Below are 24,644 nucleotides of genomic sequence, written 5' to 3'. Positions count from 1 at the left end.
GGTTCCAACCGCCGACCTTTTGGTTAGCAGCTGAAAGCTTAACTACTGCACTACCAAGGCTCTTATAAAAGACAGAGTCCAACATTCTTACTCATGTGAAGAGGAAATTTTACTGGCTCATGTTACCGAGAAGTCCAGGAGTAGGACTACTTCAGGTATGGCTGGCTTCAGGGGCTCAATAGAGCATTACAGTAGTTCCTGCTTATCCGTGGTTTCGCTTTCCATGGTTTCAGTTACCTGTGGTATGAAAATGTTAAATGAGTAGTGTGACTGCATTCATATAACTTTTATTACAGTACACTGTTATAATTGTCCTATTTTATTATTAGGTATTGTTATTAATCTCTTACTATGCCTAATTTATAACTTAAGCTTTATCATAGGTATGTATGTATGTATAGGACAAAACATAGTATACATAGTGTTTGGTACTATCCTTGGCTTCAGGCATCCGTGGGGGTCTTGGAACATATCCCTGTGGATAAGGGGGGACACTAGTTTGTCTCTAAACTTTCCTTCTGCTGTACTGACTTCATTCTCAGTCTCTAAATGGTGTCCTCTACGTCTCATCCTCTCAAGTTTTAGCCAGCTTTCATGGTTGGTCATGTGGCCAGGAGGGTGCCTATGGCTCGGGAGCTTGGCTAGGCTTGATTACACGATTACTCCCGGAACTCGGAGGCAGTAAGGATGAAAGGTAGGGGGCTAGACAGGGAAGGGCCCCAGCTCACTCCAGGGACTGACAGTGGGAGAGGAGTGCTTTCCCCAAAGATATTAGGATACCATAAACAGAAAAAGGAGCCCTGGTGGTACAGTGGTTAATAACTGGACTGCTAACTGAAAAGTCAATGGTTCAAACCCACCAGCCACTCCACAGGAGAAAGACGTAGCAGTCTGATCCCGTAAAGATTACAGCCTTGGAAACCCTAGGGTGCGGTTCTACTCTGCCTTATAGGGTCACTATGAGTTGGAACTGACTTAACAGCAGTGGGTTTGGTTTGGTTTGTTAACAGAAAAAAGAGCCTCTGGGCAGCGCAAAATGGTTAAGCATTTGACAAGTAACCAAAAGGTTGGCAGTTTGAAACCACCCAGAGATGCCTCAGAAGAAAGGCCTACAATCTGCTTCTGAAAGGTCACAGCCATGAAATTTCTATGGAAAGCATTTCTACTAGGTAACACATGGGGTCTCCATGAGTCAGAATCCATGGCAAGTGGTTTGGTTTTTATTAACAGAAAAAAGGGAAGTGGATGCTGGGTTGTTAAAATGACACACGTGCACCACCATGCCTGGGTATTTTATACCATCTTTTAATACACAGCATGTATCACAGGCTCCCTGTTTTCCATGAACTCTTCTGTCCTCACCCTTACAGTCTTTTCTAGGTGCCTGAGGAGCAGCCGCCTCACCCCCATCATCTGTCTCCTCCTCTGAACTTCAGCAGCCCGCAGTTCTGTATCACTCTTCTGCAATAGGCTGCCGCTCATCAGTTATCTTTTTGTGTATGTGGCCGGTCCCTTTATCCACGCCGCAAGATCCTGGAGAGCAGGGGTCACATCTTATTCCTCTCTGTGTCCCCCGTAGCACTTTGCCTGGTGTCTGGGGGCGTGGTAGAGAGTCCACACATCTGCTGGCAAAAAGAACAACTGATTTGTATGCTTCCAGAACCTAGGAGGTAGATAGTAACTTGATTCAACCACAGAACTACAATTAAAAAAAAAAGAGGAAACCTGTACTCTTCACATTTCTGGAAGATCTTAGATCTTTTTTGGACTAAATAATGCTGTTGGGTCAAGATAAACATGCTGTTGCCCCCCAGCCCTAGCACCTGGTATCATCCTTATTTATAGGGGATAGAGTAGAGGCTTTGATTCTCTAGGAAGGTGCTGTGGGCTTGGGAGAGAGACAGATGCCCGCTATACCTAGAAGCAAGGTCTTTGATCTGGTGGAAGTATGTGAATTATTTACTACAGATGATCAGGTAAGCAAGGTAAGCGTTGGGCTTACCTGGCCTATTAGATAATCACCCCTGGTCTCAGGTTTCAGAATCCCCCCTGGGGGCCAGCCTGGGCCAGGCAGTTTGCCCTTGTCTCTATAACTAGTTGCTGTCAAGTGGACTCCGCCTCATGGCAACTGCCTGTGTCTGAGTAGAACTGTACTCCGTAGGGTTTTCAATGCTGATTTTTTTGGAAGTAGATTGCCAGGCCTTCTTCCCAGGTGCCTCTGGGTGGACTGGAACTTGCAACCTTTCCATTAGCAACCCAGCCGTTAACCCTTTGCAGCACCCCCCCCCCAAAAAAAAAGCGTGGCCGTGCAGTTGATTCCGACATATAGCGACCCTATAGGACAGAGCAGAACTGCCCTATAGAGTGTCCGAGGACTCGCTGGTGGATTCGAACTGCCAGCCTTTTGGTTAGCAGCCAAGCTCTTAACCACTGGGACGCCGTAGTCCCCACAAGCCTTTAAGGAGGCTACGTGACTCTGCAGAAACAGCGCAGCCGAGCCGTGGTTTCCTCACCGTAAAATGGGACTACAGATAGGAGGATTGAACAAGTCACCCATAAAGAGCATGCTGCTCCTGGTGCAAAGCCACTAAAAACTAATCAGTGGGGTGAAGAACCAGGAAGCGTGGTGGGTAATGGAGGTCCGGAGGATAGTGGGTGGCGCGGCTGAGAGGGGAGCCAGGACCAGGGCAAGGAAGACAGCAGAACAGGGCCCGCGGGAACCCAGCACAGCAGCACCTCCACTCCTAACCCGTCACCTGCGCTCGCCTGCGCAGCGCACAGACCGAGAGAGGGGGAGGCGGGGCGTAGGTCCAAGGCCCGGCCCATGCCCCGCCTCTAGCCCCACCCTTGCCCCAGGTCCCGCCCCTGCCTCCCCTCCTCCTAGACCCTGCCGGCACCCGCCCCGCTTTCTAGCCCCGCCCCCAAGGCCCGGAAACGAAAGCCAGTTCTCCGCTTCCGAGCGGGGTCACGACCCGGGCGCTAAAGCGGGGATTCCGCGAGTGCCGGTTGCTCAGCGGGTCAGGGCAGCCCCCAACCCGGCACCATGTCCCGGATTCTGCGCACTGTGCTCATTTTCGGCGGTTTCGTTTCCCTGATCGGCGCTGCCTTCTACCCCATCTACTTCCGGCCCCTAATGCGGCTGGAGGAGTACCGTGAGTGACCTCTGACCCCGCGCGGTGGCCTGGCCCCAGTAACACCCCCACCTTTCTCAGCTCCACGTGGTGCGGTGGAAAGAACTCGGCTCGGGAGTCGGGCGGACCCGGGTTCGAGCGCTGTGCAGCTTTGTGACCGTGGACAAGTGCTTAATCTCTTGGACTCTCAACGTTCTCATTTATAAAACAGGGATGATAGTATAAATAACTGCCTCTGGAGGCTTTAGGGAGCTCCAAGGTGGTTAATGTATGTGAAGGCAGCCTGCACATAGTAGGTCTACAGCAAATGCTGCTTAATACTCATTTAAGGTTTCCTGAGTGGTGCGAACAGTTAAGTGCTTGGCTACTAACTGGTGGGTTGGCGGTTCATACCCACGCAACAACTTCTGGGATACAGGCTGGCGATCTACTTCTGAAGGTTACGACCTTGAAAACCCCATGGAGCCCTTCTACTTTTTACTCAGGAGGTCGCCATGACTCCTAATTTACTCAATGGCAACACCATTCAGCATTCAAAAACCAAAGGAGCAAACCCGATGCCCTCAAATCATTTCCGACTCATAGCGACCCTATAGGACAGAATAGAAGGGCCCCACAGGGTTTCCAAGGCTGTAAATTTTTACGGAAGTGGACTGCCACATCCTTGGCCCTAGAGAGCGGCCGATGGGTTCCAATCACTGACCTTTCTCTTAGCAGCCGCACACTTAACCACTGCACCACCAGGGACTGTGTTTTAATTAGCATTCACTGGCAGCCTGTCATGTGTCAGGTTAGGCATACATTTGATTGTTTAATTTCCACAACATTAATAGGAGATAGGTACTACTCCGTTTTACAGATGGAGTATTGAGGCTCAGAGAGGTTGTATGACGTGCCCAAGGTAACAGCTAGTAAGTGGCAAGGCCACAACCCAGGCCTTTGTCTCCAGAGTCCCCGATCTTCCACATCCTGAAGCTGGGAACGATGATTGGGGGGGCAGATAGAACCCCATATATTCTGTACCTAAAGGTGTTTTTATTACACTTCATTTACATTCCTGCAGATGTCTTTGAGTGGAAATGTTCAAACCTAAACTGTTAACCAGGGTTTTGAGTTTTTCCTCTCCTTTTGTTTCAGATCTTTTTTTCAAATTCTGCAGGCTTCCTTAGTTTTAAGCTGATTGCTCACATGACAATGGTGAATATCCTGGGAGTAATTTTCCTCCTTAATCATTCAAGTCCTATCATTCGAAAAGCCAAACTCTCCTTCCCGGAGACTTACACCTCAGCAAGGATTAGCGCTTTGATACATCTGAAACCATCTGTCAGAGAGAAAATATTAGGCATTAGAGGCTCATTTTGTTCTTCAGGAAACCTGAATCATCTTGAAGATGGAAGAGTGCCAGCCATGCCCCTTGAGAATCTTAGCAGAGGCTGAAAGCTGGGCGATTTGAAGGCTAAAGCCCCGTGTAAATGTTCTGCCCATTACAAATGCTACATTTGGTTTCTGGAGACATAGCGTTTTAAGTACACCTCAGATTTTCTTGCAGCTTTTTCATCAGCCGAGACTGAACTGACACCCGTGCATTCTGTCTTCCAGCCTATCAGCGTGCTTCTTGCATGGGGCGGGGGGCTGGTGGGGGGGTGCTGGTCAGGAAGGGACTGTCTGAAGCCTTGAGTAAGCTATTTCTATCGCCCTTCCTCACTTGGTCTCTGCCCCAGGCTGTTTTATTATGATCTTTAGAGTTGAATTTGGGACCACGGGGACCTGCTGTGGATCCCCTTAGGAAAGTTTCAGTTATGAAGACTAAGTCAGAGGTTCTCAACTGGGGGTGATTTTGCCCCTTGGGACATCTGGGTCTATCTGGATACACTTCTGGTTGTCACGACTAGGGGAAGGTTGTGAATGACGGCTGCATCTATGGGGTGGACGCCAGGGATGCGGCTAAACTTTCTATAGTGCACAGCCACTGAAAACAAAGAGTTACTGGGTGCAAAATGTCAGTGGTGCTGAGACTGAGAAATCCTGCCCAGATCTGATGACCAAGGCGTGGGTTTGAGCTGTGAATCCCAGCAGCAGTCTAACAGGGCTACTCCAGAATCTCTGGTTGTCAGACTTGGTCAGTTGAGAGAGACAAATCAGGTCCTTTAGGGAAACATTTAGTGAGCGTGGCCAGAATACCTGCATTTTGAACTGGACAGGAGCCTACACTGGCCCACTTTTCTGGTTCAGTTTTAATTACTTTGGCCAAACCTTGGAACTAACTGCATCTTCCAACGTGTGGATAATACTGACCTACTGGAAGTTTTTTTTGTTTACTGGAAGTTTACTGCACATCTGGTCCTCTTCTAAGCACCAAACCAGCTGCCATCAGGTCGGCTTTGAATCGTGGCAACCCCATGGGTGCCAGGACGTGCTCCACAGGGCTTTCAGTGGCTGGTTTCGGGGAAGCAGATCACCAGGACTTTGTTCTGAGGTGCCTCTGGGTGGACCTGAACCACCAACCTTTTGGTCAGCAGCAAGCACGTTAACCATTTGCAGTACCCAGGGACGGCTCATTTATGTTTAAAAAAAAAAAAAACCTGTTGCTGTCGAGTCGATTCTGACTCATAGCAACCCTATAGGACAGAGTAGAACTGCCCAATTGAGTTTCCAAGGAGCACCTGGTGGGTTAGAACTGCCGACCTTTTGGTTAGCAGCCTTAGCACTTAACCACTGTGCCACCAGGGTTTCCACGTGTATGTTAACCCATTTAATTCTCCTAAAAACCCTCTGAGGTGGCTGCCATGTGATCATCATCCCCATTTTATATGTGGGCAAACTGAGGTGTGGGACCGTTAGGTCGCCTGCACGAGAGCCCACAGCTGAAGAGTCACAGATGTGGAATTTGAACCAGTGCTCTTAATGGCTGCACCATGGCACCAGACTGGCTCTCTGAGAGGGTAAGAGAAGCCCTGGTGGCACAGTGGTTAAGTGCCAACTGAAAGGTTGGTGGTTTGAACCTATCCAGTGGCTCCATCTAAAGATTAACCCATTAAAAACCCGTTGCCATCGAGTCGATTCTAACTCATAGCAACCCTATAGGATGGAGTAGAACTGCTCCATAGGGCATCCAAGGACGGGCTGGTGGATTTGAACTGCCAACTTCCTGGTTAGCAGCTGAGCTCTTAACCATTATGACACCAGGGCGCCTCTGTAAAGATCTCAGCCTTGGAAACTGAGGCAGTTCTACTGTGTTCTATAGGGTCGCTGTTAGTCAGAATTGACTTGATGGCAACGGGTACACTGGTGAATAAGGAGTCCTGGTGGCGCAATGGTTAAGTGCTCGGCTTGGTTCCTAATGGAAGGATTGGTAGTTCGAACTCACCCAGCAGCTCCAAGGAGAAGGACCTGGCATTCTGCTTCTGGAAAGATTACAGCCAAGAAAGCCTTTTATGACTCTGTCTTATGGGGCCTCTATGAGTCAGAATTGGCTTAACAGCGTACAACAAGAGGCTAAGAGAAGGGAGTGAGACAGATGAGGGTCTAAACCCCTTACTAAATGGAAAGTTACTTAGCCTCTCTGAGCCCCACCTGTTTCTTCATCTGTGCCAGTGGAGTTTCTAGAACTGAATTTACAGGTTGTTGGGCGAATTAAGTAAGGGCAGTGGATGTGAAAATACCTAGCATAGTGCTTGTGTAAAGCAGTCCATAAAAACTTGAAAAAAATAAAGAACCACAGGGACAGAGATCTGAGACTCATGAGAGCTGTAAGGAAGATTAAGCAGCTGGGCAGAACCGAGGGCCGGCTAACCCGCAGTAGACTGGGCCCAGGCAGTTGGGGCACTCATGACCAGATTAGGGTAACCTATGTGAGGATGGTGCTTCAGTTCATTTCAGCACGTTCAACTAGCATTTATTTAGCCTCTCATTTTTTAACACCTGGCTTTCAGCAATCACTGTCTACCTGGCACTGTGCTGTATGCTGGGTGTACATGGCTGAACAAGACAGAGCACTTCCTTCTCACGGTTCCCACCCCCAACCAAATCACCTCCCCACCCACTCCTTGGACCCTGAGGTTGTCTCCCTGCTCCCACCCTGTCCAGCATACTACCCATTCTCTACCCAGCAGCCACGGTGGTCTTTTTTTTGTTACCTTTTTGTTGCAGATTTCTAACTTCGTTACATGTGTGGTCAGAGAATGGACTGTATGATTTGGATTCTTAGATATTGGTCAAAATTTGCTTTGTGGCCTAGTACAGGTCTATTTTCAAAAATATTCTCTGTGTGCTTAGAATGTATATTGTCCTGTTGTTGGATAGATTTCCATGTATGTCAACTGCAGATCAAGCTTGTAAATTCTGTTACTCAGGTATCTTGAGGCAATGTTATTAGGTGCATGTAATCTAGAATATTCTTGAGTAATTCTTTCTAATTATCATTGAATTAGGGATCCCTGGGTGGCACAAACAGTTGAACACTCAGCTACTAACCAACCAAAAAGTTGGCAGTTCGAATTCACCCAGAGATACCTCTAAAGAAAAGCGTGGTGATCTACTTCTGAAAGGTCACAGCCATTGAAAATCTATCCAGAGTTCTACTCTGAATAACATGGGGTCGCCCTGACTCAATCAACTCTCAGGCCACTGATACTGATTTATCGTTATATAACCTGTTGCTATTGAGTTGATTCCAACTCAGAGCAACTCTATAGGACAGAGTAGAAGTGCTCCACAGGGTTTCCAAGGAGTGGCTGGTGGATTCGAACTGCCGACCTTTTGGTTAGCAGCCGAGTTTTTTTTTTAATAATTTTTATTGTGCTTTAAGTGAAAGTTTACAAATCAAGTCAGTCTCTCACACAAAAGCCCATATATATACACCTTGCTACACACTCCAGTTACTCTCCCACTGATGAAACAGCCTGCTCTCTCCCTCTACTCTCTCTTTTCGTGTCCTCTTCACCAGCTTCTAACCCCCTCCACCCTCTCATCTCCCCTCCAGGCAGGAGATGCTAACATAGTTTCAAGTGTCCACCTGATCCAAGAAGCTCACTCCTCACCAGCGTCCCTCTCCAACCCATTGTCCAGTCCAACCCATGTCTGAAGAGTTGGCTGCGGGAATGGTGCCTGTTCTGGACCAACAGAAGGTCTGGGGGCCATGACCACTGGGTTCTTTCAGTCTCAGTCAGACCGTTAAGTCTGATCTTACAAGAAATCGGAGTCTGCATCCCACTGCTCTCCTGCTCCTTCAGGGGTTCTCTGTTGTATTCCCTGTCAGGGCAGTCATCAGTTGTAGCTGGGCACCATCTAGTTCTTCTGGTCTCAGGATGATGTAGTCGCTGGTTCATGTGGCCATTTCTGTCTCTTGGGCTTGTAATCACCTTGTGTCCTTGGTGTTCATTCTCCTTTGATCCAGGTGGGTTAAGACCAATTGATGCATCTTAGATGGCTGCTTGCTAACGTTTAAGACCCTAGACACCATTCTTCAAAGTGGGATGCAGAATGTTTTCTTAATAGATTTTATTATGCCTGTTGACTTAGATGTCCCCTGAAACCATGGTCCCCGGACCCCTGCCCCTGCTACATTGGCCTTCAGAGCATTCAGTTTATTCAGGAAACTTCTTTGCTTTTGGTTTAGTCCAATTGTGCTGACCTCCCCTGTATTGTGTACTGTCTTCCCCTTCACCTAAAGTAGTTCTTATCTACTATCTAATTAGTGAATACCCCTCTCCCACCCTCCCTCCCTCCCCCATCTCGTAACCACAAAAGAATGTTTTCTTCTCAGTTTAAACTATTCTTATAATAGTGGTCTTATAATAGTTCTTATAATAGTGGTCTTATACAATATTTGTCCTTTTGCAACTGACTAATTTCACTCAGCATAATGCCTTCCAGGTTTCTCCATGTTATGAAATGTTTCACAGATTTATCACTGTTCTTTATCGATGCATAGTATTCCATTGTGTGAATATACCATAATTTACTTATCCATTAGTCCACTGATGGGCACTTTGGTTGCTTCCATGTTTTTGCTTTTGTAAACAGAGCTGCAATAAACGTGGGTGTGCATATATGTTTGTGTAAAGCCTCTTATTTCTCTAGGATATATTCCAAGGAGTGGGATTGCTGGATCGTATGGTAGTTCTATTTCTAACGTTTTAAGGAAGCGCCAAATCCATTTTCCAAAGTGGTTGTACCATTTGACATTTCTACCAGCAGTGTAGCAGTGTTCCAATCTCTCCACAGCCTCTCCAACATTTATTATTTTGTATTTTTTGGATTAATGCCAGCCTTTTTGGAATGAGATGAAATCTCATTGTAGTTTTGATCTGCATTTCTCTAATGGCTAATGATCATGAACATTTCCTCATATATCTGTTAGCTACCTGAATGTCTTCTTTAGTGAATTGTCTATTCATATCTTTTGCCCATTTTTTAATTGGGTTATTTGTCTTTTTGCAGTACCATGTAGATTTTAGAGATCAGGCGCTGATTGGAAATGTCATAGCTAAAAACTTTTTCCCAGTCTGTAGGTAGTCTTTTTACTCTTTTGGTGAAGTCTTTGGATGTGCACAAGAGTTTGATTTTTAGGAGCTCCCGGTTATCTAGTTTATCTCCTATGTTCTTTATAATGTTTTCTATACTGTTTATGCCATGTATTAGGGCTCCTAACGTTGTCCCTATTTTTTCTTCCATGATCTTTATCGTTTTAGATTTTATATTTAGATCTTTGATCCATTTTGAGTTAGTTTTTGTGCATGGAGTGAGATATGGGTCTTGTTTCATTTTTTTGCAGATGGATATCTAGTTATGCCAGCACCGTTTGTTAAAAAGACTGTCTTTTCCCCATTTAACTGTTTTGGGGCCTTTGTCAAATATCAACTGCTCATACGTGGATAGATTTATGTCTGGATTCTCAATTCTGTTCCATTGGTCCATGTATCTGTTGTTGAACCAGCACCAGACTGTTTTGACTACTGTGGTAGTATAATAGGTTCTAAAATCAGGTAAAGTAAGGCCTCCCACTTTGTTCTTCTTTTTCAGTAATGCCTTTTTTTATCCGGGGCCTCTTTCCCTTCCATATGAAATTGGTGATTTGTTTCTCCATCTCATTAAAGAATCTCCTTGGGATCTGGATCAGAATTGCATTAAATGTATAGATCACTTTTGGTAGAATAGACATTTTTATAAGGTTAAGCCTTCCTGTCCATGAGCAAGGTATGTTCTTCCACTTATGTAAGTCTGTTTTGGTTTCTTGCAGAAGTGTACTTTAGTTTTCTTTGTATAAGTCTTTTACATCTCTGGTAAGATTTATTCTTAAGTATTTTATCTTCTTGGGGACTACTGTAAATGGGATTGATTGGTGATTTCCTCCTCAATGTTCTTTTTGTTGGTATAGAGGAATCCAACTGATTTTTGTATGTTTATCTTGTATCCCAATACTCTGCTGAACTCTTCTATTAGTTTCAGTAGTTTTCTGGAGGATTCCTTAGGGTTTTCTGTGTATAAAATCATGTCATCTGCAAATAGAGATACTTTGACTTCTTCCTTGCCAATCTGGATGCCCTTTATTTCTTTAGCCTAATTGCTCGGGCTATGACCTCCAGCACAATGTTGAATAAGAGTGGTGATAAAGGGCATCCTTGTCTGGTTCGCTATCTCAATGGGAATGTTTTCAGGCTCCCTCCGTTTAGGGTGATGTTGGCTGTTGGCTTTGTATAAATGCCCTTTATCATGTTGAGAAATTTTCCTTCTGTTCCTATTTTGCTGAGAGTTTTTATCATGAATGAGTGTTGAACTTTGTCAAATCCCTTTTCTGCATCAATTGATAAAATCATGTGATTCTTGTCTTTTGTTTTATTTATGTGGTGGTTTACATTAATTGTTTTTCTAATGTTGAACCATCCCTGCGTACCTGGTATGAATCCCACTTGACACGGTGAATTATTTTTTTGATATGTTGTTGAATTCTATTGGCTAGAATTTTGTTGAGGATTTTTGCATCTACATCCATGAGGTACATAGGTCTATAATTTTCTTGTGGTGTCTTTTCCTGGTTTTGGTATCAAGGATATGGTGGCTTCATAGAATGAATTTGGTAGTATTCCATCCTTTTCTATGCTCTGAAATACCTTTAGTAGCAGTGGTGTTAACTCTTCTCTGAAAGTTTGGTAGAACTCTGCAGTGAAGCTGTTCAGACCAGGGCGTTTTTTTGTTGGGAGTTTTTTGATTACCTTTTCAATCTCTTCTTTTGTTATGGGTCTTTTTAGTTGTACTACCTCTGTGTTAGTTTAGGTAGGTAGTGTGTTTCTAAAAATTCATTTCTTCTAGGTTTTCAAATTTGTTTGAGTATAGTTTTTCATAGTAGTCTGATATGATTCTTTTAATTTCAGTTGGGTCTGTTGTAATATCGCCCATCTGATTTCTTATTTGGGTTATTTGCTTCCTCTCCTGTTTTCCTTTTGTCAATTTGGCCAATGGTTTATCAATTTTGTTGAGTTTTTCAAAAAAACAGCTTTTGGTCTTAATTCTTTCAGTTGTTTTTCTGTTTTCTATTTCATTTAGTTCTGCTCTAATGTTTATTATTTGTTTTCTTCCGGTGCCTGTGGGTTTCTTTTGTTGTTCTGTTTCTATTTGTTCAAGTTGTAGGGATAGTTCTTTCATTTTGGCCCTTTCTTCTTTTTGGATGTGTGCATTTATTTATATAAATTGGCCTCTGAGCACCGCTTTTGCTGTGTCCCAAAGGTTCTGATAGGAAGTGTTTTCATTCTCATTGGATTCTCTGAATTTCTTTATTCCATCCTTAATGTCTTCTATAATCCAGTCTTTTTTGAGCAGGGTATTGTTCACTTTCCAAGTGTTTGATTTCTTTTCCCTGCTTTTCCTGTTATTGATTTCCACTTTTATGGCCTTATGGTCAGAGAAGATGCTTTGTAATATTTCAATGTTTTGGATTCTGCTAAGGCTTGCTTTATGACCTCTTATGTGGTCTATTCTAGAGAATGTTCCATGTGCACTAGAAAAGAAAGTATAGTTGGTTGTTATTGGGTGCAATGTTCTGTATATGTCTACAAGGTCAAGCTGGTTGATTGTGGCATTTAGATCTTCCGTGTCTTTATTGAGCTTCTTTCTGGATGTCCTGTCCTTCACCGAAAGTGGTGTGTTGAAGTCTCCTACTATTATTCTGGAGCTGTCTATCTCACTTTTCAATGCTGATAGTTTATTTTATGTATCTTGCAGCCCTGTCATTGGGTGCATAAATATTTAATATGGTTATATCTTCCTGGTGTATTGTCTCTTTAATCATTATATAGTGTCATTCCTTATCCTTTCTGATGGATTTAACTTTAAAGTCTATTTTGTCAGAAATTAATATTGCCACTCCTGCTCTTTTTTCATTGTTGTTTGCTTGATATATTTTTTTCCATCCTTTGATTTTTAGTTTGTGTCTCTAAGTCTAAGGTGTGTCTCTTGTAGGCAGCATATAGATGGATCTTGTTTTTTAATCCATTCTGCCACTCTCTGTCTCTTTATTGGTGCATTTAGTCCATTTACATTCAGGGTAATTATGGATAGGTATGAATTTAGTGCTATCATTTTGATGTGTTTTTTTGTGTGTTGACAGCTTCTTTTTCCCACTTGATTTTATGTGCTGAGTAGATTTTCATTGTATATTGTCCTTTCCTCATATTTGTTGTTGATTTTGTTTCTGCTGAGTCTGTATTTTTCCCTTGTGTTTTATTTTGATGAGTAGGATAGTTTATCTCCTTTGTGGTTACCTTATTAGTTACCCGTATTTTTCTAAATTTAAAACTAACTTTTATTTCTTTGTATCGCGGTATCTTCCTCACCATATGGAAGGCGTACGATTATATTTCTTAGTCCCTCTTTATTATTTTAATGTGGTCTTCTTTTATATAATAACGTCGCTGTTACCCTGTGTTGGGCTTTTTTTTTTTTTAAATCTTGTTTTTTTTTTTTTGGATTGCCCTGTCTGGGTTGACTTCTGGTTGCTCTGCCCAGTGTCCTAGTCTTGGGTTGATACCTGATATTATTGATTTTCTAACCACAGAACTCCCTTTAGTATTTCTTGTAGTTTTGGTTTGGTTTTTACGAGTTCCCTCAACTTGTGTTTATCTGGAAATGTCTTAATTTCACCTTTATATTTAAGAGACAGTTTTGATGGACATATGCTTCTTGGCAGGCAATTTTTTTCCTTCAGTTTTTTAAATATGTCATCCCATTGCCTTCTTGCCTGCATTGTTTCTGCCGAGTAGTCCGAGCTTATTCTTATTGGCTCTCCCTTGTAGGTGACTTTGCTTTTATCCCTTGCTGCTCTTATAATTGTCTACTTATCTTTGGTTTTGGCAAGCTTGATTATAATATGTCTTGGTGACTTTCTTTTAAGATCTACCTTAAGTGGAGTTCGATGAGCGTCTTGAATAGATACCTTCTCATCTTTCACAATATCAGGGAAGTTTTCTGCCAACAAATCCTCAACAATTTTCTCTGTATTTTCTGTTATCCCTCCCTGTTCTGGTACTCCAATCACTTGTAGGTTATTTCTCTTGATAGAGTCCCACATGACTCTTAAGGTTTCTTCATTTTTTTTAATTCTCTTATCAGATTTTTCTTCAAATATATTAGTGCCAACTGATTTATCTTAGAGTTCAGAAATTCTAGCTTCTACTTGCTCAATTCTGCTCCTCTGACTTTCTATTGAGTTACCTAATTCTGTAATTTTATTGTTAATCTTCTGAATTTCTGATTGCTGTCTGTCTATGGATTTTTCCAGCTTATTAAATTTTTCATTATGTTCCTGAATAATCTTTCTGATTTCTTCAGTTGCTTTATCTGTGTGTTCCTTGGCTTTTTCTGCGTATTGTCTCATTTCCTTCCTGATGTCTTGACGGGTTCTGTATGTTAAACTTTTGTATTCTGCATCTGGTAATTCCAGGAATGCACTTTCATCTAAAAGATCCCTGGATTCTCTGTTTTGAGAGCCTGTTGAGGTGATCGTGGCCCGTTTCTTTATGTGACTTGATATTGACTATTGTCTACGAGCCATCTATAAGTTATTGTATTAGTTTATGCTTGCTTACTGTGTCGTAGCTGCTTGCTTTGTTTTGCTTTGGCATACCCCTATGGGTTGCTTGAGTGAGCTAGCTTGATTATTTTCGCCTTTGGAGCTCTGGTGTCTTGTCTCCAGCTGGCTAGAGCTGTTATCAGGTACATCAGTCTAGGAGTCCATTCAGTTTTCTTGTATGAATTCAGCTCGGGTTTCCAGGTAGCTGATATCAAGTGTGTGGTGCAGGCTCTGTCCTACAGTCTTAGAGGGGCAGGGGTGATTGGCATATATACCCGTATCTGATTGCAGCAGGGGGTCATGCTCTGAACAAGGCAGGGGGCTGAGAACCGACCCCCAAGTGTCTCTGAGGAAAACGGGTCTCTTTTTCCTAGAGTGTGCTGGTGGGTGGGTTCTGCAGAGGGACCATGGGCACCCAAAGCTTTTGTTGTAAGGACTGGGAGGTACCAGATATCCCTGGACCCCTGTCGCGGGTGGTTAGGCAACCCAAGTGGAGCCACCAGTCCTTAGGTCCCTGTTGTGGGTAGGTGAGGACCTTGTTTAACAGGCAAAGCAATGTCAAACATCAAACAGCCACCTCTCTACCGCACAGCTGAAATGGTTGGAGTTTGCCAACAAGGGCCTATTCTCCCGAAAAGGGCCCACACAGGTCCATGCAGAAGGGAAAGGTGCTCAAGGTCCATGGATGGTTTATGCCTGAACAGGAGCCGCTTCTGTCCTCAGCTCCCCCAGTTAATGGAGCTAGCAAATTATCTTTTCCCCCCAGTTGCAAATTTTTTCCTTCCCCAATGCTGGGAGGATGGCTGTGGGTGCTCACCAGGGTCTATCTCAGGCCCAGGGATTCAGCTGCTGAGGCTGGCTTGGGGTTGTGGGGGATGCGCTAAAATATACGCAAGTACTTAGCTTTTGCCGAGAGCGCCCTTCTGCTCAGGTTCTGGAGGTGTGAGTGGACTGTGTGGCTGGCTGCTTCTCCCTGAGGAACCTGCGGCTGAACGCTAGTATTAGGCTGCTGCCGCCACCGCTCTAAGAATGGTGCCCGAAGGCTCCCCGTGGTTCAGGTCCGGTAACTCCTCTCCACTTCCGAACGTCCTCTTCTTCCCCCTGCCCCTCAGTTCATTGTCTAAGCTTGCCTTTGATGCTCAGGGCTCCCAGCTTGTCACAAATATACTCGTTTCACTTGTTTTTTCAGGTCTTTGTTGTAAAGAGGGCTTGACGGAAGTGTCCGTCTATTCTGCCATCTTGGCTCCGCCTCCAGCAGCCGAGTTCTTAACCACAGCACCACCAGGGGACACAGGGATCCCCTTTATCCCTAATACTGTATTTCTCCCCACATCTATTTTATCTGATATTATAGTTGCCAGCTGTTTTTTTTTTTTTTCCCCTTTGGTTCGTATTTTCCTGGTGTACCTTTTCGCCTTCTTATATTCAGCCTTTATTTGACTGTATGTGACAGTCTGGTAAGTAGCGTAAAAATCAATCTGACAATCTCTTAACCGTTGAGTGTAGTTTATCTTATTATGTTTACTGTTATGTTTGTATTTATTTTTTGTGTCTTACGTTGTGTTTTCTATTATTTCTATGCTTTTTCTCCTTTTCTGTCTTAAAGGTTTTTTTATCCCCTCCCCCCCATTTGAAAGACTTACGTTGTTTTTATTGTTACAATAATTACCATTTAAGGTTTACAATTAACCAGGGTCTTAGTCTGCTATGAACAATACAGGGGCGTTCGAGTGCCTTAACCCCTCTGCCACACGTTTTGTGTATAATTTTAGTCCTGCCTTGTATAGTCCTCACCACTTAGACCCCCCAAATCAGTCGATATAATCAGTGTTTTAAGCAGTCACTGGTTGTTTATCTTTACCAATATTCTTCACGTAACCAATCCTTGCATCTTGTTTCTTTGTAGTTTCAATTTTCTTTCTTGTGAAATACATCTGTTAATATTTCCTTGGTGAAAATTTGTAATTGGGAAGTTCTGTTTTTGTTTGTCAGAGAATGTATAGAACACCAACCAGGTCTTCAGATGTTGCTCTTGAAAAGCCTGTTGTTGCGCCATCAGTTCTCCTGTCACTGTCTGATCACCTCACTTGCTTGATTAAAACACTTGAATCACCCACCACTATACTTAAAATAAGGTCCACCCGGTGGAGGATCACTGAAGTATTTAAATCAGCAAAGCGAGGTGATCAGATTCACTCTTTAATGGGATCATCTGGCTGTACGTGAGGGAGAGGTTGGAAGTGTCAAGGATAGAGGCAAGAAGGCCGATACAGGAAGGCCGTATTTCCTGTGATCTCAGGGAGAGGGGACTGTAACCTGAACCAGAGTGGTGCTTGTGGGGCTGGAGAGAAGTGAGTGAATACGGAAGCCGTATTTAAGAAGTGATCTGCAGGAACTGGTGATTGATTAGCTGCAAGAGTGAGGGAGGAAGAGAAAGGAGAATGACAGCCAACTTTCTGGCTCAAGGGGCTAAAGTGCTGGTCATTAAGTAGGAAACACAAGAAGGAAGCGGTTTTGGGGATAGGAAGATGAGTTAATAGTACATTAAATTGACTATGTAAAGATGCTTGGCTGCATAGAGAGGAGAATGACAAAGTAATATTTGTAGTAGGTCAAGGGATCAATCTAGGGAGAGTTTGGTTCTACTTTTAGTTTTGGCTGGGAGACTTAGGAGAGTCTCTCGACAAAGAAAGTCACTGAAGAGAGAGAATAACCCACAGAGTGGGAGGTAGCATGGGATCTTGAGCTCAAGAGAGAGCCTTGGACTAAAGGCAAGATGCTTCTTCTGTTAGCTCAGGAGGAAGGGCAGGTGTGGATGTGGCTACATGTAGCTTGATGTTGGGAAGCTGTGGGCACTTCCAGGTAATGCTGCTATGCAGTTGGTGACGCAGGAGCCAGGTCTATGAGTGAGAGGCACAACCTCCGTGCAAGATTCTCCCTCCTTGAAACATTCTCTTTCCTTGGCTTCTGTGACCAGCCCCCACTGCCAGTGCTCCTGGGTTTGCCCTTTAGCTCCTGCCTTTTCAGCCATTCCTTCTTAGCCTCTCTTGTTGAGTCTTCCCCTTCAGACCGTCCTTTGTACATTTGTTTTCCTCAGGATCCTGGGCATACCAGGGAGAGGCCCACAGTTCTTAGAAAGGTAGAGTAGAAGTCCAGCCCTTGAGAACTGAGTTGCCAGTGAAAACAAGATTTGCAGCCAGTCGCTGGTAAGGGAGGAGCCCAGGCCATGTAGAGTCTGAGTGTTGGGTCAGTACCGGCCCACCAGCTAGGCTAGCCTCGTTGATGCTGGGCTGCCTGGGTATATGGGCAGTGGGGACAGGTAGGCTGCAGGGTCCCTGCCAGAACAAGCCTATAGGCAGCAGTTAAAAAAAAAAAAGTTAAGGCCTCAGAAAAGAAGCTTAAGTCTGCTTAGGTAAAACAAAGCCAAGCAGATCTTCCACAATTGAAAAGCAGGCAAGCCACTATCACAAGACAGCCTTATCGGATTTCATTTTGACATTCAGCGTGATCCTCAGCTCCTTCATTAACTCAGCAAGACTTGACTAAGTGTTACGTGGAGTACAAGATCCATTCTCTACAGAATACCTCAGTACTGAAGTGCACACTGGGGAGATGACAGCTGGAATTGGGAGTCAGTGATCCAAAACCCAAAGTATGCGTACAGTTCTGCTGTGCTTCTGGAGGGACTCCCAGACGTTGCTTTTTTTATCTTTAATTCTGTTGGCACAGTGTGATTTATCTGAAGAGTCCACATTTAGAGAACAGTACAGATGCTGTAACTAGAATGCTAAGCTGTCTTTGTAGCCCAGAACTAGACAGTTGTCTTGAACATGGCCTTTAAAAAATAGCATGCATATTAGGCACTGGAGGCCAAGTTGTAAGATGAGGCAGAATAAGATCATTTCTGTGATTCTGTTCTTTTTTAATTGTAATTAGATGAGCAAAAGCATAAAATCATAGGGTTTTTTCCAGAAGGGACTTAAGCTCATTCAGTCCCCTCACTGAGGTTATTCGTCCAAGGTCACCCAGCACATTAATTGCTGGGTAGACACTAGACTCCAGCTTCCCTGACCTGGTCTAGTGCTTGGTGCTGTGTGTCGCATTGCCTTTAAGACAGCGGAGGAATTTTAACAGTCAGCAGAGCGAAAGGTTTTAATGAAAGCTGTGAGGAGACCTTAGTTTTCCTCTCTCTCAGTCACATTCTTTTTTTTTTTAATTGTGCTTTAGGTGAAAGTTTACGGGACAAATTAGTTTCTCATTAAAAAATTTATACACAGATTGTTTTGTGACATTGGTCTCAATCCCCATGATGTGTCAACACTCTCCCCCTTTCCCTTTCCACCTCAGGTTCCCCGTGTCTGTTCGTCCAGTTTTCCTGTCCCTTCCTGCCTTCTCATCTTTGCTTTTGGGCAGGTGTTGTCCATGAGTCACAATTCTGCTGCTGCTGCACCTTGCGGCCCCCAACTGAGTGTATGTTTTACATTCTCGGAACAGGGTTTCAGGAAATCACCTTATGTGGAAATCATTCTTACCTTGTAAAGACATTTTCCCTGTTACACGCCAGGTGCTTAGAATATGTTTTTCATTCCTTTCGTTGTAAAACCAAATGAAATGCATGGACAGACTAAAGCTTTATGAAATTTAGCTTCCTGGATTCACCTGGACCGTCTAGTATGAAAACAAAAGTGTTTAGTGTTTGGAGCAGCCGGTGCTTCAGGTGACTGGCTTCCCCTCAGCCAGCTGGTTCACACTTGCCACCACGGTCATTTGGTTTCTGCCAGTTAGCTGGCTCACCCTTGCCACCACTTTTGTATAGTTCCCCTCCACCAGCTGGTTCACACTTACCTCTGTGGTCATTTGGTTCCCCTCAGTCAGCTGGTTCACACTTGGCACCGTGATTGTTTGACTCCCCTCCGCCAGCTGGTTCATACCCGTCAGTGCTGGGTATCTGTTTAGGCAGCAGCGGCAAAGCAGAAACACTGAGAAGGTGTTTTTAAATTTTGATAATTTGCTATTAAAAAAATTAAAAATGTGCTCCAAAGCAGTCATCACGGAACAATCACATAGTTGTTGGACTTTTTAATGCTTATTTTTCAATTGTATATTTTTTTAATTAAAAAAAAGTACAATAAATCCCTGTTACCCCTCACCTAGATTTCCCAGTTGGTAACATTTGACCACATTGGCTTTCTCCCCCTCACTTCTCTGTCTCTCTCCCCCACACACGTATGTATTTATGTCTGTAATATACACATATATGGGTAATTATATACACATATAATTAGGACGGTTATTCTGCTGAACCAATTGAGAGTAAGTTGAAGACACTGAGCGTTTGTTCCTAAACACTTCAGCATGTATTTCCTAAGAACAAGGACATGCTGTTATATAATCACAATGCAATTATCCAATCCAGGAAATTTAATATTGATACAATACTATCTTTTTTTTTTTTACTATCATGTAATATACAGTCTACTTTCAACTTTTGCCATTTGTCCCTATTACGTCAAGTTGTGAGTTGCTTTTAATTGCGTTGGCAGGAGGAGATGGAGGCCATTGTCTCCTCATTGGGTAGGGCTCTTGATGTCATATTCTGCACCATTTTTTAGGTTTTTATCTGCCGGTCCTCCACTGGGGTACCCTCCACTAGGCAGTCATAAGACTGCTTTGGGAGCTTAGGTGTACTGTGTTCGTTTGAGTTGTAAATGGCAAAATAAAATAAAAATTGATGTATCTCACAAAATGGATATTGGAAATAAAGATATGTTTTCATTTTCAAGGACTTAGAAGTTATTAGGTGGAATCCTTTACTACCATACAGAAACCAGCCTGCCTGCATGCATTACCAGTTTTAATAATATACCTTGGCCCTTTGACTAGAGATAAAATAAAGATCCTCAATTAAAACTACAAATCAAACCACTGCCTTAGCACCAGGGGGCAGAGTGGGGCTTGCTGAGACAGGAGAGCAGGGACTTTTCTAACCAGCATTGCAAAGCTCCAAGCCCAGTGTTCCATATTTGCATTTTCATCGTTGTGTTCCTGATAGAAACATGCTCACTACTAAAGTCAGTAATTAGCTCGTCCTGATTTGTTCACCAGTGAAGTCCCTGGCTTCTGCTGGTGCCCTTTCCCTGAGCTTTGTGTGAGCTTTGTGTGCATTTGCTCTTTCTCCAGTGAGAGTGAAAGAGAAAACCACTGTCTGTCAGCCTCATCAGGATGTGCTTGCAAAGCCCGAGGGATGGGTGTCTGTTATCCACTTAGCATATTCCACATTACAAATAAAACGCCTTTGTGTCACATCATGAATTTATATAAGACTGCGCCAGCCTTAGAGTATTTCTATAACATTAATGGATTAAAGAACCAGGGGTGTAGATAGAATGCTAATACCCAGTTATCATTTGGTAGGAACTGGTTTAGCAAAGCGGTTTAAATTGCCTGACCAAGCCAACTGCGGAGGTGGTTGCATTAGGACAAGGATTACAAAGAGATTATGGCCTATTTAAAATAAATCCTCAATCTGTCTCCAGACTCGTTAGCAATTAACAAGGAAGTGTGAAGACAGGGATTTCTTTCTCTTCACTTGGTTCTCCATTGCATTGTAAGAGGTTGGGACACAATTAGGCATTCTGTCCTTGCCATCAAAAGTCAACCTTCATTAATGCTTGGCAGTTGGCCCGCTTCTTTGGTTTGCAGTATCTGCCTCTTAGAATTTGTTTGGTACACCAGGATGTCTGATTTTCTATAGCTCTAGAATGCTTTCTGACAATTACTTTAAAACTGTCATCTCTTCCCTCTTCCATATTATCAGTAATGGTCCTTTGGCCTTTTAGGTTTGGAAAATCCGATCCATTTCTGTTGCTGGCAAGATCGATGACAGCGTTGTCCTTTAATAGCTGGCATTTTCTAAGCATGTTGGAGACACATCCATACTTTGAGACTGCCATCCACAGAGTATAGGGCTCCATCCTATAGGAATTTATCACCTTAGGAAACGAAAATACTTTTGTGTTGCATTATTTCAGAAAGTCTGGCACCTTTGAGTCTCCCCGTTATCCATTCTAGATGGCAGAGCTCTTGGCATATGTTGGTCCAGAGGGTCTTGGCTGCCTTTCATCTGCTTTTTTTCAGAGAGGCCCAATGAAGCCATCAGGCTATGGTCTGTAATGGGCCTCATTATGCGATGCCTCTCTCTCTCCCTCCTAGAAGTGGCTGTCAAGATACACATAGTCTGCATTAAACCCAAAATCTGCATTGCCCAGTGTTTTATTTGCCAAGGCAAAACTTACCACTGATAAATCTATCAGGTAGGTCACTTAGGATTGACTTTCTGTCACATCGCAGGGGAAGGAAGTGCATTGCCTATTTGATTTAGCAAAACCCTGTCTCTTGTACCTTCATGCTTGTGCAACTTTTTAAGAATGCAGAGGCCAGAATAAAGAAAATGGCCTAACGTTAAGTAAGAGTTAAATGTGGCTTTAAAGAAACACTGTCAGCCGGATTAAAACAAAGGCCTGATTATAACATTTATTTACTATAATTTAGTAGTAAACATGTCTTTCTCCTGAAAAGCTGCCATTTGTTGTCAAGATACTTAAAATAGTAAGTCCTTGTTTTTTTCAGACCTTGAGCTTATTCTAAACCACTTAGAAGGATGTGTCAGAGTGCTTGAAGCCCACAGACATAAAATGCCCAATTTCTCTTGGCCCTTGCATGTTGGGCATCTCCAAAGAGACAGGCTTAGCCACTGTAGCTAAAACTCGCTTACTAATTGGCACAGCACCTGCAGTCAATTAGGGAAGCTTCAATTATCCAAACCGAAGCCGCCCACCCAAAGATTAATTTTCTGCTCTATTTCCTATCAAAAACATAGCGTATTTAGCTCTGGGTCTAGTTCTTCTGTGGAGTGCATTTTAGACGTATAAACGACATCGTTTTCTTGTTAATTGTACTTGTTCTTTCAGTTCGGCAGCTTTCCCCTCTCACTGTCACGCCCACCATTTCTTTCACAATTGTTCTTTTTTTGTTGTTTTGTTGCCCTTCCAAAACGCTGAGATCACAGAGAAAAGATGTTAGTTGGGAAGCTTTTCTTTTGAAGTATGGCTTTCTTTATTTTATTGAAAATACCTAATCTTGCCTTGGAGGATCTAGCTTCCACAACCTAGAAACTTTAAAATTCTTGCATCTCTGAATGTAATAGCACTTGTAACAGTTGTTTTCTAATTGTCACATGTCACTGTCCCATATAAATCCACAAATTCCCCCGCTTCCTTTCTAAAGAGTGATTTTTCTGTTGTGTTTCTCAGAGAAGGAGCAAGCCATAAATCGGGCTGATATCATCCAGGAGGAGGTGCAGCCACCAGGTAAACTTAAAAAAAAATCAAAACACGGTCTCATCTGTACTATTATGTGGGTGGGTGTGTTCAGGGGAGGCTGTGTTTGAGTATTTGCTTTGCTGTGGTGAATGAGAGGACGTTTTTTAGCCTATGGGATCAATTCTGATTTTACTGTTTATTTCACAGCAGTTACCACTTTACAGGTGCCACCCCAAGACTTCATTTCAGTATTTCACTCCAGAATAGCGTTGGCAAGTTTGCCACATTCCTCTTTTGCATTTGATAAGTGGGCATAAAATATAACAAGTGGGCAATTAAATATGAAGTGTGAATAGCTGTTTAGCAGACTTACTTACAGAGCACCTATTTAAATGCTACCCTCCTGGGAAAATACTGTTTACTTGTGAGCTGTTTTAATTGATGGAAGCTCTGCTTTATACAAAAGCTCAGATGTTCCCTTTATGGCTGAATGGTTAGTTACCTCAAGATGATCCAAGTTGGCTGAGAATGCGAGATTGCCAGCTTATTAACCAAAACTCTTGTAATCTGTGGCAACATTCTTCTTCTATTTTCTTAACTAGGCCAGATACATATCTTCCGGTTGTGGGGTAATTTCTGAACCATTTAAAGTCCCCTGTGGCTGCCCTGCCTTCCCAGCCATTTTAGTCCAGGTTTCCGCCTGCCTGCCTGTATTCTCTCAAATGACATGCAAATTGCACAACTCAATTCTCATGGCGTTTTGTTTGTTTGAGGTTAGGGGAAGTGGTAGGGAGTTTACAAATGAATCCTGTTTTTATTCATGTCTCTTTCCATAGGGTTAAAAGTGTGGTCTGATCCGTTTGGCAGGAAATGAGAAGGCCATCACCAACTCTAATTGTGAAAGTAGACATCTTCATGCTTTTGATTCTGGAGCAAGTATAAATCACCTACCTCCCTGTGGGACGATGGCTGGAGAAGCAAACTGTAATGCCGTAAATGCGAGTACTTGTGATACAAGACTGTACACCAGGATTCATATCCCCTTATTCCCCTTCTTAAGAATCAAAAAAAAAACGCTGAAACAAATCTCACCGTTAGGAAGGTTTTCATGATTCAGTTGACTTTTTAAAAATGAAGCTGTCTCACCCAGCTGTGTTTGGAGTAGATCTGCTTAGTATTCAGTCTTTACCACTTACCCAACTGAGCTATGATATGAATACAGGCAACCAGTGGACTTCGGAAAATCCAGGTCTGTTTTGCCGTCTTTCAAATAAGAGATTTCTGTGAAAACCACCATGCTGAGCTGCCTCATAGGGCTCTTTCAAAATGTTAAAGTTGGTAAAACTCTTTGAGGACTAGAAGGTACTTTGTGTTCTTTAAGAATCATCAGTTCAGCTTCACCATCTCTTGTCGAAGATTGTGCCATGTTGGGAAATAATTAAATATGAGGCAACTCAAACTAAATTGGTATGCATGCATAGAAGAAATCAGTGTTGGATTAATAGAAGTGAAAGTGTGTGTATTAAAATGATTTATTTCAAAATGGTCTGGCCAGTTTTTTTGGGTAAATCTTTCATAAACTAAATTATACCAAGAAGTAATATTTGACTGGGTGACGTTCATCTGTTAGTATACAAATAAAATAATTTAAAGGTAAATAGCAAATTTGTTTAGACAAACATTTATTGAATGTCAGTTCTCTACCGGGTACCATACCAGGTGCTGCAAAGATGCATCTGAAAAGCCTGCTCTCTTTCATTCTCTCTGGTGCTCTGGCCAGCCCCTTACTAGATTATACGCTTTTGAAGAGACACATCTTTTTCATTTTTATGTCTGCCAGCGTGCCTTCTCATTACTGAAGGATATCTTTGGATGAGCTGCCAGATAACATAATTTTATCATTGTGAAATGGGAGTTTTCTTAACAGATAACTGGCCCAATTATGTAATTACTGTCAAAAAGGAAGATTGATAGTTCCAAAACCAGAGTCATCATTTTTGGTAGGCATTCCCTAACATTGAATTGGCTTGTAGCTAACCACCCCATAAAGGAAGTGGGCTCAGGAGGGGTACATTTGACCACTATGTTCCTCAGAGGGGGTTCCAGGAAGTTCCATAACATAAAGCC

The 24,644-nt window shown here is 43.1% G+C and overlaps 1 protein-coding gene and 1 long non-coding RNA gene across 14 annotated transcripts in view; one reads left to right on the top strand and one right to left on the bottom strand.

The window, feature by feature from the left end:
• Positions 1 to 204: 204 nt before the first annotated feature.
• LOC111751047 (uncharacterized) overlaps positions 205 to 24,644 on the bottom strand; it is a 70,807-nt gene continuing 46,367 nt past the window's right edge. For 11 of the 13 annotated variants that reach the window (XR_010322149.1, XR_010322159.1, XR_010322147.1 and 8 more), the window contains 3 exons: positions 19,042 to 19,144; positions 1,405 to 1,622; positions 205 to 237 (listed from right to left, as the gene is read on the bottom strand). This is a non-coding gene — a long non-coding RNA (uncharacterized LOC111751047). Of the gene's footprint in view, positions 238 to 1,362; positions 1,626 to 19,041; positions 19,145 to 24,644 lie in introns of all 13 variants that reach the window. The other 2 variants (XR_010322156.1, XR_010322150.1) reach the window with 2 other exon arrangements.
• SMIM20 (small integral membrane protein 20) lies at positions 2,912 to 24,060 on the top strand. The gene is made up of 3 exons (XM_010591487.3): positions 2,912 to 3,152; positions 22,509 to 22,565; positions 23,354 to 24,060. The coding sequence occupies exons 1-3, from the start codon at positions 3,044 to 3,046 to the stop codon at positions 23,389 to 23,391; spliced, it is 204 nt and encodes a 67-aa protein (XP_010589789.3). The 5' UTR covers positions 2,912 to 3,043; the 3' UTR covers positions 23,392 to 24,060.

The sequence above is a fragment of the Loxodonta africana genome, chromosome 5, assembly GCF_030014295.1.
Source record: "Loxodonta africana isolate mLoxAfr1 chromosome 5, mLoxAfr1.hap2, whole genome shotgun sequence".
In the NCBI taxonomy this organism is placed as follows: Eukaryota; Metazoa; Chordata; class Mammalia; order Proboscidea; family Elephantidae; genus Loxodonta; species Loxodonta africana.
The sequence above is the reverse complement of the archived record's forward strand: the minus strand, read 5'-3'. Positions and strand labels throughout refer to the sequence as shown.

Coding starts and splice junctions, on each gene's coding strand:
- SMIM20 (XM_010591487.3), top strand. CDS start 3,044: ATGTCCCGGATTCTGCGCACTGTGCTCATTTTCGGCGGTTTCGTTTCC. Junction 3,153..22,508: donor AATGCGGCTGGAGGAGTACC/GTGAGTGACCTC, acceptor TGTGTTTCTCAG/AGAAGGAGCAAGCCATAAAT. Junction 22,566..23,353: donor GGAGGAGGTGCAGCCACCAG/GTAAACTTAAAA, acceptor CTCTTTCCATAG/GGTTAAAAGTGTGGTCTGAT.